Raw genomic sequence first — 17538 nt, forward strand, 5'->3', positions numbered from 1 at the left:
CAAGACTATTTTTTTATTACTTTTTTTAAAATTTTATAAGATTTTAAATGGTGTTGATAATAATTATTCTCTCTTCTCCATTTTTGCAAGGTTTTAAATGGTGTTAGTAAAGAAGACTAAAAGGATCACAATTATGTTAAAGAGTGTGAAAGAAATATATATATCATCATAAAAAAGTTCATATAAATTATTTTAACAGCCATAAAGAATTGAAATCTTTGTACCAAAAGGAGGGATAATAAGGAATATATCATGATCTATATGAAATCTGACAAGGTACCAATGGTTCTGAAAAGAAAATGAATTGTACAAAAAGGAGGGAAGCCATCCATGGAATTCATAGAAAGAGCACAAATGCAAACACCTTCAAACAAGAACAATACATTAAAGGTGTTTAAAGAGCTCTATCAACACAAACTCCCATGCCATGCTCTTTTAAAGGAGTTGGACAGGAGAAAGATTACAAAATATACAAAATCAAAAGAGAAAGTTAAAAGAAAAATCCATTATATCCAATCCTAATTGCTATCTATATCCACACAAAGCAGGCCAAGAATCCTTAATATATAATCACACTCTTCTATTATAATTTTGTATAAGAATATTGATTAGCCATAGATTAATTGATACATAGCAACTAAACATAATGATAATATATATAGATACATCATACATAAATATTCAATTTACAAAGATCCATCTAGGGTTTCCATGTTGATGCCCAAACAACTGGCTCCTCCTTCCATGTGAGGTACATTCCTGAAATATGATCATCTCCTTGAGGCACAACAAGTGACCAACCAGCTTGATACCTCTTTAGCAACGCTTTGACGTCATCCACAACATCATCACTAAATCCACAAGGTGAAAATTCATTCCTAAGCCTTTCAAACCATTGTTTTCCTCTCTCTCTTTTATCACAATAATCACCACCACCATCATCTTCATCATCATCAAATTCATGATCACAAGCCAAAACCCTAATTATGCTTCTTGAACACTCCCTTTCCAACATTAACCTCTCATTACTTGTTGGTTGAAAACTCTCCTCTAACATCTCAAAATAAATTCTATAAAACTTAAGACACTCTTCAAAACATTTAACAAAGTCATCACTACAAAAATCACCTTCTTCCTCAACAAATGTCACAACTCTAGGACTAAGTGATTTGAAAAATTGAATCACACTTTCTCTTTCTTCAACTTCAACTTTTCTCAATGCTCCAACACAATTCAAAGCTATTGCTTCACCTTCTTGAATTCCTAATCTCTCTTTCGTTAATTCTCGTATATGTTTCAAATCACTAATAACGTTCAACTCAAAAGGTACTCCCATAAGCCTAGCAAATTTCTCCATTCTTTGACCAACTTCCTTCATAACAACAACACTAGAACTATTATTTGTGACAACAATTGTGAGCTTAAGGTGAGGAGTTTCATCATTTCTTGTTGCCAAAGCTTCTAGAAGAGTAGGCCATTGAGTACAAAGTGTGTTGCTAATATCAATTATATGAAGTTTTTTCTCTCCTTCCAAAGCTTCTAAAATAGCACCATTTGATGCTACGTGTCCAAAAGTTGTCCATGGACTTACCTCTTGAAACTTGAGTATTAACTTTCTTGCTGAATCAAAAGAGTGGTTTTTGTAAGCGATTGAAGATAGTGTTTTGTAACACTTGTGACCAGATTGTGTTGCCTTGGAAAATAGAGCTTGTAGAAAATATGAAGCTAGTTTTTGATCAATATCTCCATAAGGTGAAGATAACTCGTTTAACATCCAAAGAAGATGGTGGATTTTTGATGAGTCTCTATTAGATATTGCAATTGCACACTCTTTGAGAAGTTTGGAGGACCATTTACCATCTTGATCACGACGATGACATGTCTCACTAGAATTATCTGAAGATGTTTGATGATTGCTTGATGATGTATGCATCATGTCTATGGTTGAAGCTTCATGAAGAAAATAGCTATTATTTTGATGGTTCAACTTCTTCAAGTGCGTTGTATTCTTTGAAGTATTGTAAGGACTTATCTCCATATTTTGATCCTCTTTATGGTACATATTAGAGGATTATGGAGAATTGATGGATTGGTTTTCTTTGACTATGTGGTTGGTGGCACTCTTTCAACTTGAAGAAAGGCACCTGTGTGCTGTGAGGGGAGAAATTCTAATCTTTTTTCTTGCTTAAAAAAACTATATATGGTTTTTTTGGAAATTATATACAGGGTCATTTTCATAACTTGTCATGTGGCTAGTATGTATGTATTAATATAATATTAGATAAGTATGTTCAACTACATAAAGTTTATATGGTTTTGTGTTGGGAGATTTTGACCTTTTAACTAAATTGATTTTTACCTTCGCACCTTCTCTTACCAGCATGATCAAGCCAATGTCTTTTGCAGCTCATATATGTGGTTACAATTTAAACTTAATATAGTTTTGGTCCTCAAATATCACAATTTGACGATTTTAGTCCCCACTTTTAAAACAAGCAAATTAGAGTCACCATAGTACATTCTATTGTATTTTTGAGGTCCCCTCCATTTTGACATGGTCATATGTAGACTATATTTATCTAGGTAGAGATGTTGAGTTGAATTTTCATCAATTAAAAAAATTGAAAACTTAAACATATCTTCATCTTTGTTAGTGTATTATACCATTAATCTAATAATAATGTGCATGTTTTGTATAATAGTAAATTTGCTGTTTTTTTTTAATAAGGCAAAATGAGATATATTAACAATAAAAAGTTTTACTCCCTAGCACAACGAATGTCTAAAGAAGCAAAATAAAGATACAACAATATCATTGTGATTTCGACAAATTGACGATGTTACCAAACAAGCATTATAAAAGAGATGTAAATATTGTAAGTATACAACCATATATATTTGATTGGACATTTCTATGTAGAAAAGTAATATTGGTGCATTTATTGAAATCAATTTTTAAGCATTAACAAATTAATAATAGAAAAAAAGATAAAATAACAAAAACAAAAAACAAAAACTAAAGAACAAAATCAGTGCTAAATTACAAATTTAAGACCTTCCTAAACTCATAATTGTATTGCTCTATTTCTAGAGACAAATTTTTTTTTTTAGTTCCTCAGCTTATACCTTTGTGATTAAAATGTAACCACATAAAACTCATCTTCAAAGGCCATTGTGGTGAATATATTGGATTTTGACCATAAGAGTAAAATGAATTTTTGATGTTCATCTTGGGTGAAAGCCCATCATAGTTTTGCGTTTTATAAAAGACGTCTCGTTGAATAGAAGAGTGTGAATGTTATTTATAAACTACTAAAAACCTCCATTCTCACACAATATTGGACTTTATGGTGTACTAAAACAACTGCCCTCCCGCTGTAGCTAAGGGATTTGGTGGCTTCAATTTGATTCCCACTGACAGTGCTACCAATCCTTACCGGACTTAAGATCTGTGGCTTGGAGGTTGATTGGGAGTTGAAAACCATTACAGTTGATTGATAGCTCCATAGCAGGAAGTAGTTTACTTGCAAACACCGTGATAATCAAGTAAGTAAATGTCATGGATGAGGTTTTTATGGTTTGGAATAGTGTACCCAGGAAGGATCCATAAATCTTTCAAACGGGGGACCGAAAAAAAAATTAATGATAAGTTTTATGTAAAATTAAATTACTAAAGTTATTTTTCTTGCAAAAACAAATACACATGGTCCCATAAGTGTAGCTCAGTTGGTAGCTATCAGAGACAATGTTTGCAGGGCGCCGGGGTTCGAACCCCGGATTCCCCACTTCTCCACACTTTAAAAAAGTGTGTGATCTTGCCACTAGGCTTTTGAACAAAAAAAAAAAAACAAATACACATGATTTTATTTAGTACCGGTACGCTATAGACAAAATTGATTTAAAATTTAAATTTAATTTAAAATAATTAAAATAAAAATGACATGACATTAAATAATTGAATTATAAATACATATAAAAAAACTCTAAGTTATCATAGTGCTAACCAATAAATAATGGGAAATGCTAATTTGTGCCTTCAAGGCACAAGTTAATGATTCAAATATAGAAACAATTTATTAGAATACGTGTATTGCATTTAATATTTATTTTTTAATGAATTGAATACACAAAATCTTAGAAAATATTTCTTATTTTAGATTTCTTAACATGTGCACTAACAGCACTGGTTAACATTACCCATACATAATATACTTAGAACATATTGATCACGTAAAAATATTAAATATTATGATATTCCCAAGAGAAAGACTTGCTTGGGAAGGAGGTCCCCCAACCCAGGGTGCCCCCATTTCAATCGGTCCCTAAGTGTACCTTGATCTGGGCTATGAATTAGACTTTATATAGAAATATAGAAACAATACCCAAGAATGTGGTGTAACGTTGAATTAGTATTTGTATGAAAAATACCCCCTAGAATTTTGGCATATTTACAAAATGAGAGCTAGTGACCTACATAATGTGTTTTAACCATAAAGGAAACGCTAACGAGCGTCTATAGGACACTTGTTAAGAAGTTTAAAATATAAACTTTATCTTAAAAATTGTGTATTCAACACATTAAAACAACAAAAAAATAGTTTTTTCTACCAAAATTTCATCAATCATTTTTAGTTCGAATCCTTAACAAATACTATCTTTAGGACACTTGTTAGCATAAACCTAACATAATAGTACCTTCATCGATACCAAACACCCGGTCTAAGATATCTTTTGTATTTATTGACACAATATATGACATCATATGTGTTTTTTTTATCTATTTCCAATCATTTTTTTATCTTCTATATATTTTATACGAATTTCAAAATACATAAAAATTCAAATGATATCATATTTGACGTCAAAATTTTGATGTAAAAAAGATCATTTCTTTAAAAGTAAAAGGAGAAATGATATTTGCACAACTATTTTGTGATAACTTTAAACAACTTTCTTTCTCATACTCACATGATGTTCTTATTTTCTCTTTTTTTTCTCCCTCTACATTGTTTTTGACCAATAAGAAAGAGAAAACTAAGGTTGTCGCCAAATTTATCATTATATAGATGTACAAATATCATTACTCAATTAGTACCGAAGTTTCGGAGGCGAAAGGAAACCCATCAATTCCTTGTCATTGTAATGCTTTTTTTAATCAAACAAGTTCCATCGGAAGGAATAGAACATAAATTCTATGTGGGCGAAGAATCCTTGGTCACTGGATGCTAAACAGATCATTCTAAAAGAAAAATAACAAACAACATATTTCTTTAGGGAATGCAAACAAAGAGATGATGATAAAGGATATAGTTAATTACATACTATAAATATTATAACAGAATTTGATGTTGCTGGAATATTAAAACATTGTTGACTTCGCTATTAATATTATATAACACTCCATGCCTATGTAGCATAGCTTTAGGGGTGTTCGAAGGTTTGAATTTGGCTAGATTGTGTGGTTTTTATAAAGTGGTGCTCTACATTGATTTTTGGGTAGTAGCTTTGACACTTGCTTTTGGAGAAGGAGGAGTTGTGGATGGTTGTAGCTTATTGCAAAATATTAGGAGATTGATGGAGTTGGAGTGGAAGATCAAGATTCGGCATTCATATTATGAATGTGTTGACGAATATGGCATGTGATGAAGGTTTTTCTTTGATGTTATATGAGCATTGTCCTACGCAAATTAATTTGTTATTTTTAGTTGACTCTATTCGTATTTCGACTCCGCGCTATGTTAAGCAATAGTTTTTTCATTTTTCGGACTAAAGCCCTCTTGTTATAAAAAAAAAAAAAAAAAAACTCCATGCCTAGTGTTTATTAATTTAATCTTCTCTCATTGTCTATTTTTTAAATTAATTATATTTTTTTTATCTTCTTACCAACATATGGCTTGTCTGAATGATAAATGATCAACATATGTCTGACTCTTGTATATGAAAAATATTGATTCAGAGAAAAAAAATCTATCTCGTGAGCTCAATAATTTTTTTTTTTGTCAAAAATTAATCATTACTAAATAACTGTGATTACCTCACACCTATAATAATATAGTCAGAAAAATATATATTGTTAATTGTTTACTTATTATTAGATGATGTTATAAGATTATTTTAATGGCGGAGATACCTGACGATGACCTCCCTCCAGCTTTTGGATTGGCATCTTTGAAGGTATATGTCACCACCTTGTAAAGTTCAATATTTCAAAATAAATTGGTTCCATGCATCCAAAATTTGTCTAGAAAATTCTTTCCAATTCAGGAATGTTGTCATCTTTTCAACCCTATTAGTTCTACTAAACACCAAATAAGTTAGCACTGCCTAATCTACAAAACTGTGGTCCTATATATTTATCATTTTCATTTAAATTTAAGTAGACACATAAACATTATTTATTAAGCATTACATTAATCTAGGCAATATTTTTACATCATTAAAAAAAAGTCCAATCAATGTTTAAATCAATATGAGTTCAACAATGTAATAGCTCAAAATTTTATGGCATCAAATGAAAAAATTATTCCAAGTTAATGATTAGACAAGAAGACAAGACGGGAAAATTATGGTACCAACACACCAAAATTTAATAATTGGAGAAATGTCTTTGGCATATTTCTTAATTATTTTACTTTGTTGGAAAAAAGGTTTATGGGCGATCCTATTGGTAGTGGTCCATGGTTTTTTATTTTTTTTGCAAATTTCCTTGTCCACATGTGTCGCTATTTCATAAGATATAGTTATATATATTTGACGAAGTTTTTTAAAAGGATTATAACAAATTTTCACGATGGTATACGTAACATTGATGATAAAATTTCGTCATTAATTAACTTATACTTTTATAAATAATTTGACATATTAAACCTATCAACAAAACGATTGGCAGATTCACAAAGGGTCACATTATGTTATTCTCACTTAACAATACAGTTTCAGCAGCAGATGACAAAATCAGCTTTGTTAGGAAATATGTTATGTTCAAATGAGCTCTATCAAACGACAGAAAATCCGTGTTCAATTTTTAGGTAGAACAATTCTTAGTTATTTAATTACTTATTTATTTCTAACTGAATTCCGAAATATAAAGGTCTCAAGGTTAAAAAAATTAAAAAATACTCTCGTCTTACGCATGTCAATGTGTCCTTGAATGCGAGTGAAAAATACTGCTTCATTCATGATTATTATATTCAATTGTGAGTGAGAGTGCAATTCTGTACCATCCAATTTATGAAGGCTTCATTGAAAGTGGCTAGATAATAATGGAGATTATGTGGTCATATAAAAATCTGCAAACTTCAAATGCAAGCAATAATTTTTCCCTAAAGATTTATTATACAGTTTGAAAAAGTTTTGGGTAATATAACATTACCAACAATGAACATTTATCTATAAAAAAAAAACGAATAAAGATTGGAAGACACCTTTAATGTCTACACCCCTTTGTACCACTCTGAAAAATTTCACTTAACCAAATATATAGTCTGTGTGACCATATTTTTTCAGTTGATGTTTCTATATGTTTGATGGTTGAAACAATTTTTAACCAACTTCACACAACCTACTTGTTTATTCACAAAACATATGTATGCATGCAAACAAAGGGAGACAATTACAACTTGGTTGGTGTTACCTCCCAACTAAACTAGTGCTACAACAACCGTTAAAATCAATGCAGGTATGACAAGGAAAAAATAGGAAACTGTTTGAAGCCTCTCTTGTATTAACTGTGTAATTCATTGGCTGTGACATAGCCTAGCTAGCCACAGCTAAAGGAAATGAATAATATATTTGTGATAGATTTTGAATAACAACAATAACATATATATCAATTCCAATGTCCAATATTATATCCAATGTTAAAATTTGAACATACTATTATGAACATATAAATACCAGAATTTAGTGTATCCACACACTTTACTTCCATGCCATCTTCTGTCCAACATGCATCATATCCATCAGCAACCCTTATTTCAAAGACGACTCCATGTGGTGCTACTGTTTATATTCATCCAGCAACAATGTACTAAAGTTGTTAATAACATCGACTGGAAAAGATAGGTTACATAAAACAATGTGAATAACTTAATAGAGTGAGACAGTGTCAGTGATACACTACTAGTATAGTTCAACAAAAGGAGTGTTTGAGTAAACAACTTAATCGAGTACTTATCCTTTACTAAACGGTAAAGTGCTTATTCGTAAACTGCTTCTATGAGTGTATCCAGATACTAATACAAGTACTTCAGCTTTTCCATTAGATAAGCTCAAATAGTTCTAAATAAGCTCTTTCAAAAGCTTTCAATTTCAAATCTTCTATGGAAAACAAATTGATATATGGAGGAAAAACTTAGATAACCAAAGCAGAATTGAAAAGCAATTACCAAAGAACACCAATAACCTATTATTGATGAAACAAAACATCACCTTAACTTCAAACACCAAAAGACTTATTTAAGAGAATCAGATTTCCTAACTCAATTCTAGAAACCAAACAAAAAAATGAAAATCAAAACACGAGAAACTAAGTGAAAGAAGTAAAATGGGCAAACATATAGATCATAGTAAACCAACAGTCAACTATTAAGCGATAATAAAAATTCCATTAAGTCGATATAGAGTCGATAACATGGCTCAGGTGACTATATATATGAAATAATATCATTCGGTACATATTGATTGATTTACTTATGCAGCTTATTTTGATAAAATTCAAAATATAAATATTTCGCATAATTTGGCTTCCTAGACGGGGGGGGGACATGTGGCCTAATGGAGAATCAAAACTATAACATCATCAAAGTCAAGTCTAAAAGACTTCAGCACCTGCCATTGAGTTACAAACCCATGGAAATTTTGTTCTTGATATTAAAGATTTCAAACTTTTAATAAGTGAGCTGTTTGTTCAGTTGGTTCTGAGTTTGCTTTTAATTGATTATGGAATGTTACTTTTTTATATTTCTTTTACATTAAGAAGACTCATAATTGATTCATACCTACCCACATGCAATATTGAACAAAAAAAAAAAATACTAACATCATATGACAAATATGATCTATGATGTTATCCTAAAATTTAAACTAGCACACCCTTTTGTAGTAAAGGAAACCAAGAATACAAACATAGGACAATTGTTTTTCGGCCATCTGCAGGCAATAACATCATAGGACATAGTAGAATCAAATTATTGTTAGTAGGAGCATGGAGTGATGAATACACCTTTTAGCTGTGTAAAATAAGGTTCTTGAACATGTAGTTCAAAGGAAACACTCTTCAAAATCTATCGAAACAAAAAAGAAACATCATATGTTACATTGAAACCAGCCTAATGATAGATAAAAAAAAAAAGAGCACAAACAAATGAAGTAGTTCACATAACAACATACATTCTCTATTTCGGACAATCAATTTGTGCCATTCAATTTGGTCATCATGCCTAAATTGAAGCTTTTCTCTAAAACCCTTCTTCTCTGTTTCTAGTGAGAGAAAGCTTCATTCTCTACTCTGTCTTATACTTAACTTTCTTCATCTTCTCCCCACACCTAAAGCACAAAACTCCACCATATTCATACAATTGAATTCACACTCACTCTCCCTATTTACTTTCCATCATCACCCAAACTCTCTTATAATTGTAATGTCTACTTCACAACAATCTTTGTGAATGCTGCATGTGGCTCACAACGCACATACCAATCTGTCTTCATCGTCGCTGCATGCACCTCAACCACCATCTGCTTCGGTCACCGATGCATCTGTCTTCATGGATCAGTGACTGGAGCCAGAGCAGATGATGCAATGCAAGAGGTGCATGCGGCGAGAATAAAGACGAGGAGAACCGTTCATCGGTTGCTTCACAGTAAATATTGATTTTGTCAAGATAGATTTTGTAGAATCCATGGAAGACATTGAGGATGATGTTGAAGAGGAAGGAAGCTTGCACTTTGACATCAATTACTTCATGGGAAGAGGAAGATGAATGGACACAGTAGATTGGTAAGGGAAGATGAGTGGTACGATACATTTAATGCAGCCTGGGAATTGAAAAGAGTAGAGCTATATATATATATATATATATATATATATATATATATATATATATATATATATATATATATATAGCACGATACAAACGCAACAAAGTGAAAATCATGAAAATAAAGCGGTGGAACACTGCATGGGAGAGTGTAGAGAAATGGTCAGTTTACATTTGAGAGGATAAAGTGCCTGTAATTGAGGGACATTCAGTTTCAAATATTTGAATGTTTCTCTTGCACTTAATCAATATTGGTATCTTCACTGCTAAAAAATCACTAAAAATGTCTATCATTAATTTTTTACACCTTCATTTTTCATTCCCACTTTCAACATTTCCGGGTTCAAAAACTTTAACACCCCCACATGACATTTTCGGTATGTTAAAAAATTTCCGATTTGTTAAATTTCCAGTAAAACTTTAACTAACAATTCTGGTGTGTAATTTAATTTCAGAAAACTTAAATTAACCTTTCCGGTTTTGGTATACCGGAAAAACATTTTGGGTTTGGGATTATGAGATTTTTTTTAAGAAAAGATCTAGGCAAAATTAAAGGAAGGAGCTTTCAATATTGGTACGTGCTTGAAAAAGTCAGTCTCAAACCATGAGAAAAATGCATTATATTAGGCAAAAAAAATGAGGAAAGTAAGACTTAGACCAAGGCATAGCGGCCTGCGGTCAAAGCCATACCATACGTGTGTTTCCCCCCATAAAAGTGCAATCGATTTTATGGATAATTCGAATTCCGATCGAGACATGTGACGCTTGGACCGATTCCATCATCTATAGCTACAATGTATATAAAAGTCACTATATAGCAGATCATTTATCATTTATGAGGTACAAGAGCTGGTTGTTACTTGTTAGATAAGTATCAGTGAAAAATAGAGATAGAAAAACAAATACTGCACATATCACAATTCCATCACAAGCCAAAAGGAAAATATGGTATTCAACTACATAGTTGCATTGCAGTTGTTGTGGTCTGATTAGCAGAACTAGTGTTTCCATCCCTTGGAGTGACCATCTTGCATGTATGGCTCTAAAAACCCAATGAACTGAAAAACAAATTCGTAGGGTTAACACCTTAAAGAATATGTATCAATATTGCGAGTTGAAAATATATAATTATTTTTCTGTCCACGCACCTTACTTCCATCTTCTGTCCAACGTGCACCATATCCATCAACAACCCTTATTTCAAAGACAACTCCATGTGGCGCGACAGTGTGTATATTCATCCAACAACAGTGTGCTATTAAGTTGTTAATAACATCGACTGCAAGCCTGTTTTTATTAGAATCTAAAAAGAACATTAAAAAACACAGGATAAGTAAAAAAAAAAAATGAGATCAACTTATTAGAGAGGGAGAGACAGTGCCGGTGACACATTATTAGTATACTGGCTGATGTAAACATTTCAGCTAACATATTAAACCCAAACTAAAAACATCTTTGACAAAGAAGTGTTTGATTAAACAACCTAATTGAGTACTTATTCTTAACTTGGCGCTTATTTATATGTTGAAGAACATACAGAGAAATAAAATATAGCGAATCCATTGCGCACGAATGCGATTAGCCAGCTAGAATCACTACCATCCTGTTTTCTACAAAATTTGGAATTTAATGACATCAGTAGGTTTGCAAAACACCTTCGTAATGACTCCGCAATATGTATCTCGCCACAAATATCACTGCTGTTATATGTTTTTCTATGAGTGTCTTCAAATATTAAAATAAGTGCTTTTTTTCATTACATAAGGTCAAACAATTCTAAATAAGCTCTTTCAAAACAATCTAAAATCTTCTATATGGAAAACAAGCCGATTGAAGAAAAACCAAGATAACAAAGGTAGAATTGAAAAGCAATTGCCGAAGATGTATCTAAAAGATTCACTTTCAAAAAAAAATACTCACCATTACCAACAAGAGAACCCCAATAACCACTGCTGCTCCTACAGGCATGCTTGGCCAATGCCCGAGCTCCATCAGTCAAGGCATTTTCCTGAATATTGATCATAAAGTATACATTTATCATTTGTCATTAAGTGTCAATAAACTTTCTTAGAGTCTCAATTCAATGTGGAATGACACTAGTTCCTAAGGTTCTTCATAAATATACAGAAATAAATCCAACAAAAAAAGAAAGAGGTAAAAGCGACTAAAAGGCTACAACATTAACCCCAAAAAAACAGACATTTTCTTACACTTAGATTGCATGGGATATTAAATGAGGCTAACAGAGTTGATCTTGGCGGTGGAAGTGCATTAGGAACTGTCCCAGTGGTATGCATTAGACCGAGAAGACCTTGAACACCCTCATAGCTCAATCCCTAGATAAAAGCAAGACAGCACAATAATGAAGAATTATCTTAACTCTGCAGTGAAGTTCAATATGAGAATACTCGAGCATTAGTCCATACGAAGTCACATGAAACAAGACATGTATCACATATGTAAGTAATCAACAATTATTAAGCTGATTATTGCCTTTTCTGCATGCTTAAACACATATCATAATCAACAATTAGGAAGATACAAAAATGTGCAAATCAAAGAAAAAATCACACTCATAACCAATCATTTTTAAATCCAACAACTATTCAATTATAGTTTCATAGAAAAGTAAACCCACAGATAATAAGCTAGCCAAAGAAGTGTATGGTTGAACCGGGAGTTTTGAAACAGTGTTTGCAAGAACGCCATTTGTCTGTTCCATCTCTTCTGTGTAAAACCTCCGATAGATCTTTACACCTATAATGTCATGCAAGTGTTACTACGGAGGCATCATGTAAAATCTAGAATTGACTTGGACATGGACTGAATGACGGTTCTTTCATATTAAAACCATTTGAATGCAAGAATACAATGTCGGAACAAATAACGATTCATAGCAGGTATGTAGTTTATCTAGGTTATACATGCTATTCCATATCACTTATCTATAAACAGGACATTCGGTACCTTCTTCAACGCTTTCAATTCCAGGAAGAACTTCTCCAAGACTTTCTGTCTCCAACATGTCAAAGAATGAAGGATACCGCCTTACTCCCTATATACTGATGAAGTAAGAGACAGATCAAAGACATTACAGACAGTAAAATCAATTATTGATGAAACAAAGCATCACCTGAACTTCAAACACCAAAGACTTATTTAAGAGAATCCGATTTCCTGATTCAATCCTAGAACCCAAATTAAAAAAAGAAAAGAAAATCAAAACAGGAAAAGTAAACGAGAGAAGTAAAACAACCAACATATATCTCATAATAAACCAACTGTCAATTATTAAGAAATAATAAAATCCAATTAAGTCCATATGGAGCCGGTATATTCTGAAGGAAGCAAGGACTATTGTTCTTAATAAGATTAAGACTAAATCCAATTTGGTGTTATCTTAAAATTAAAATTAGTATATTAAACCTGGTGTATTTGCCGGTGGCACACCTCCCCTCAATTGTTTTTAGGCCATCTGCAGGCAATAACATCATAAGACATTGTAGAATGAAATTATAGTTAGAAGGACAATGTCACAGCCAAAGAGGTTATTATCATTTGTCACTAGCATGCAAATATTTATTCAGTCTCTGTTTTAGGGACATTTGAATAGATAATTATTCAACTCGGCAACACTGCTTATGCAGCAAATATACATATTTCTTCTGAGCTATGATCATTACTCAAATAGACTGTGGAGTGATGAATACTGGATAGTATACATTACATACCTTTAAGCTGGGTAAAAAAAGGCTCCTGAACATGGAGTTCAAAGGAAACACTCTTCAAAACCTGTTGAAACAAAAAGAAACATCATATATTACATTTAAACCAGCCTAATCAAAGATACAAATGCATAACAATTTACATTAACTATTTCAGATCCCTTCTCCACGATCAATTTGTGCCATTCATTGTGTTTCTTCAGCATAGAAGGTCTTTCAAATTCATTGATAATCATCATCATCATGTCTAAATTGAAGCCCGTACTACAAAATGATTCAGAATCCATACACCTTAACAGAGCTGAAGCAAGTCGCTTGTACAAAGGATACGGTGGGACTCCTTCCAAAGAATCTGCAAATAGAATAATAGGTTCCACTAATCAATTTAGTCCCTAAATAAGGATATAAATATGTAGGAGAAGTAGTTTTGAATGAATGAAAAATAGTACCATGTGAGTGTGAAGAAGAGGATGGGTCATGTTTGAGGAGAGTGGAGCAGAATTGGGTTGAGAGATTGAGAAGGTGAGAGTGGGAATTGAGAGTGAAGTTGATAAGTTCTTCCAAACAATCACTCAGCTTCACCAATGGAGAAGAATCATTACCATTTTTGTTTTCCATTTTCACTCAACTATCAGCGAGCATATCTTCATTATTTCAATTTTTTTATTTACATCCAAATTAGTTTTTTATTTTATGAATTAAATAAATCTAGTTAAATGTCAAAATTTTAACTAAAATTCTTATGATCTTAATTTTTATCAAAATATACCAGAATCTAAAATTAGTTTTCTTTCTTTCAAAAATAAAAAATTGAAATTGGAAGTTAAGAAAAAAACTTGATAAAATCTTGAAGATTATTTAAGGCCTCTTGAAAGTGAAGACTGCTGGTCTTTAGTTGCAAAGTGTGCATTTCGAGCATGTAACTCCAACAACATTCCAATCTAGAAGGAATTGGCAGGGAAATTGCAAAAAAACGTGGTTGAAAACCATTAATTGCACTAGCGCTTCGGACTCTTTCTTCACAACAAATTTTCCCCAAATTACTGGAATTATGTGCTAGAAAGTAACATTTGAGAATTAAGAAATTATAAGGTGCAAGCTGCTCTACGATTGAGCTGCATTTATCTCTCAGCTCCTTTAAAACTATGCTTTGCATATTGTTCAATTTTTCCGAAGAAGTCCATCTTAGGAAAAAAAAATGATAGTTCAGTTGTGGATTGCAGAAGGCCCAGTAGAACCGTCCACAAGTTCGGAAAGTTGGGAAAAAGTTGGAGAAGAATACATTAGTGTCAAGGTCGTTGATACTATGACGATCGATCTATTGGTGATCATGAGGAAGCAAACTTTGAAATGCATAACCTCGTCCATGATTTAGCTACAATGCCTTCATTTCCATATTATATCAGGTAAAATGCATAATTTCTCATACAATAGAGGATTATATGACTCATTTAATAAATTTTAGAAATTGCATGAATTAAAATGTTTTCTAGCATTATCATTACAAGAACAATTGCCTCTTAGTTTATTATCGAGCAAGGTCGTGCATGACTAGCTACCAACAATGAAACAGTTACGTCCAATGAAACTTGACCTACCTTTGATGCACAAATAAAATGCACGAACAAATAACCACTCGTAGCGGTTATCACGTTCATCTTGTTAATTCATTTTGATTTGACAGACTCTCCAAAAGTAGTTACTTGCCAAGCAATACATGTTGATTGATTCGATCTCATTATCTATATAAATAGGACATTGAAACCAACCTAATCACGTATAAAAAAAAGAGCAAACAAATAAAACAGTTTACTTAATAACATTAGTTAATTAAAAAGTTTTAATGGTTTGTTTGTTTAATTTAGATTGCTATACTGAGTGTCATAGTAGCATTTGTATTTATCCACGGATCTACACTTATGTTGTTTTAATCCCACCATAATTTAGTTAGGATTAACTAGTGTGACAAATTCTGATAAATAAGATTAATGTAAGATACACCGTTTTCACATCCATGACTGTTTTATCTTTAAACACAATAATCACTTCCGTCCCCATCATTCATGTCTTGGTTGGGTTGATTCCTCATGAAATCCAACTATTTGAAGTTGATGGGACCGCTACGATGACCACCAAGAGTGTAGAGTTTACAGTGATGTACACGTAGTAAAGGGAGGAATTTAACTTAAACTAAATTCCTCCCTCCACTACGCCTACAACCCCACAAACTCCATTCTCTCAATGGTCTTCGTAGCGGCCCCACCAAATCCAGATGGTTGGATTTCGTGGGGAATAAACCCAACCAACAAAGGGATAATGGAGGCAGAAGTGATTTGTGTTTAAAGACAAAATAATCATGGCTACGAAAATGATCACCTTAAATCAACCCTTATCTCCAAATATAGATATAAATAAATCATAAAATACACAAAATAAATAAATAGAAGCAACAACTAGAACAGTAAAAAAACATGGAAACCAAAACTTTAATCCAAATAAAGCATCCAATTGAATAAAAAACAAAACCCCAGAAACCAACATGATTCAATTGCCTTTTGTTGTCCTTATAAATTGTTTTTATTTTTAAAACATCTTGCTCTCAAATTATAGACAATCAATTAAAATTCATTCCCTATCAACAATCACGTTATACAAACATGTTTAACCAAATAGATTAGCCTCAATAACCATTGAACAAATTGAATCAATAACCATTGAACCAACATATATAAAAACATTCAATTTCGTGAATCAATCCAACATTTCATAAATCTCAATATTAAGTTTTCATAGAATATTCAATCACATCGCTACAGTTTTAAGAAAAAGAACTTAAACTCATCTGAAATTCCAACTTCCATATTCAAATGTACCATAAAAAATTGAAAAACAAAAATGTGACTACTAACCTGCCATAGACTGACTATTTAAAGTCAGAAATTCGCTCCATTCGATGGGTACTATTTTCTTTCCGACCTCCCTTCCTCGTACGTTCCCTTCCGTTTTCGTTCCTTTCACCAGCGGACGAAAGCAGCTGTAATAGCTTGCAGTGGTGAGTTGCGAATAAGAGTTTAATCAATAAAATGAAAATCTTTAAGATTGTTGTAGAATATGGCCATAATTCTATATGAATCTTAGGACAATTAAAATTAAACACGATGTTAATAGTGTAGTGATACATATTATAATAAGCTACCAAGAACCCAAAAAATGGCAAGGTGGCTAGTTTAAGACACATTGTTCACGTTGTTTTAAGGGTATATAACTGACAATAATAATCTGTATAGAAGAGGATGACAGACCAGAATTGTTGTGAGAGTATGGTGTTTAGGGTTTTTTGTAAGTCAGATTTTTTTTTTCTTGTGAAAATAGTGTACAACTACTAAAATAAATAGAGACAGGTATATGACTATTTCAAGATGAGAAAAATAAGGGACGTACATGGGCCTTGAGTTTTGATGAGAAAATTCAACTTTTGAACCAAAAAAGTGGAACAACCGTTAAAAAAAAATCTTGACGGAAAACATTTTTTTTTTGTCTAACTGTATGTATTGGCTATCTATTATATCCTCAATGGCAGCAAAAACCAATGGCACCAAGTGTTACCCGTAACTAAGACCATTTTCTTTATCAAAGATAAAAAAACTTCAGCATTCTTGGTTAATGTAGCTCTTATAGGTGTTTTTTTTTTGTTACACTATAGGTGGTTAATTATATACTCCCTCCGTTTCAAAATGAGTGTCGTTTTAGGTGTTTACACACATATTAAGAAA

General features: G+C 32.2%; 1 protein-coding gene and 1 pseudogene across 3 annotated transcripts; both read right to left on the reverse strand.

Moving 5' to 3' along the window:
- Positions 1-485: 485 nt before the first annotated feature.
- Positions 486-2378, reverse strand: LOC146951099 (protein SHORT-ROOT pseudogene; annotated as a pseudogene). Its single transcript, XR_015027784.1, has one exon. The product of XR_015027784.1 is annotated as a protein SHORT-ROOT pseudogene (transcript).
- An 8459-nt stretch (positions 2379-10837) lies between these two features.
- Positions 10838-14407, reverse strand: LOC146951100 (RNA-binding ASCH domain protein). 2 transcript variants are annotated; one of them, XM_085747062.1, is made up of 11 exons: positions 14215-14407; positions 13909-14117; positions 13772-13832; positions 13467-13515; positions 13174-13228; positions 13008-13095; positions 12679-12797; positions 12251-12376; positions 11961-12048; positions 11189-11343; positions 10838-11098 (listed from the first exon to the last, which is right to left on the reverse strand). In XM_085747062.1, the coding sequence occupies exons 1-11, from the start codon at positions 14381-14383 to the stop codon at positions 11039-11041; spliced, it is 1179 nt and encodes a 392-aa protein (XP_085603188.1). In that variant the 5' UTR covers positions 14384-14407; the 3' UTR covers positions 10838-11038. The 2 variants fall into 2 exon arrangements, with proteins under 2 accessions (XP_085603188.1, XP_085603187.1); XM_085747061.1 differs by having other exon boundaries at positions 13909-14141.
- Positions 14408-17538: the final 3131 nt, after the last annotated feature.

This window comes from Medicago sativa, chromosome 2, assembly GCF_051527215.1.
Source record: "Medicago sativa cultivar Bolivia chromosome 2, Bolivia_mono, whole genome shotgun sequence".
NCBI classification, from domain to species: domain Eukaryota; kingdom Viridiplantae; phylum Streptophyta; class Magnoliopsida; order Fabales; family Fabaceae; genus Medicago; species Medicago sativa.

Bases quoted from the DNA above. Each gene is read 5' to 3' on its own strand.
- LOC146951100 (XM_085747061.1), bottom strand. From the start codon at position 14,383: ATGGAAAACAAAAATGGTAATGATTCTTCTCCATTGGTGAAGCTGAGT. The intron at 14,142-14,214 runs GTACTATTTTTC...TAAATTGATTAG, and splicing joins CTCTTCTTCACACTCACATG to TGGAACCTATTATTCTATTT. The intron at 12,377-12,678 runs GTGGGTTTACTT...GCTTTTATCTAG, and splicing joins CTTTGGCTAGCTTATTATCT to GGATTGAGCTATGAGGGTGT.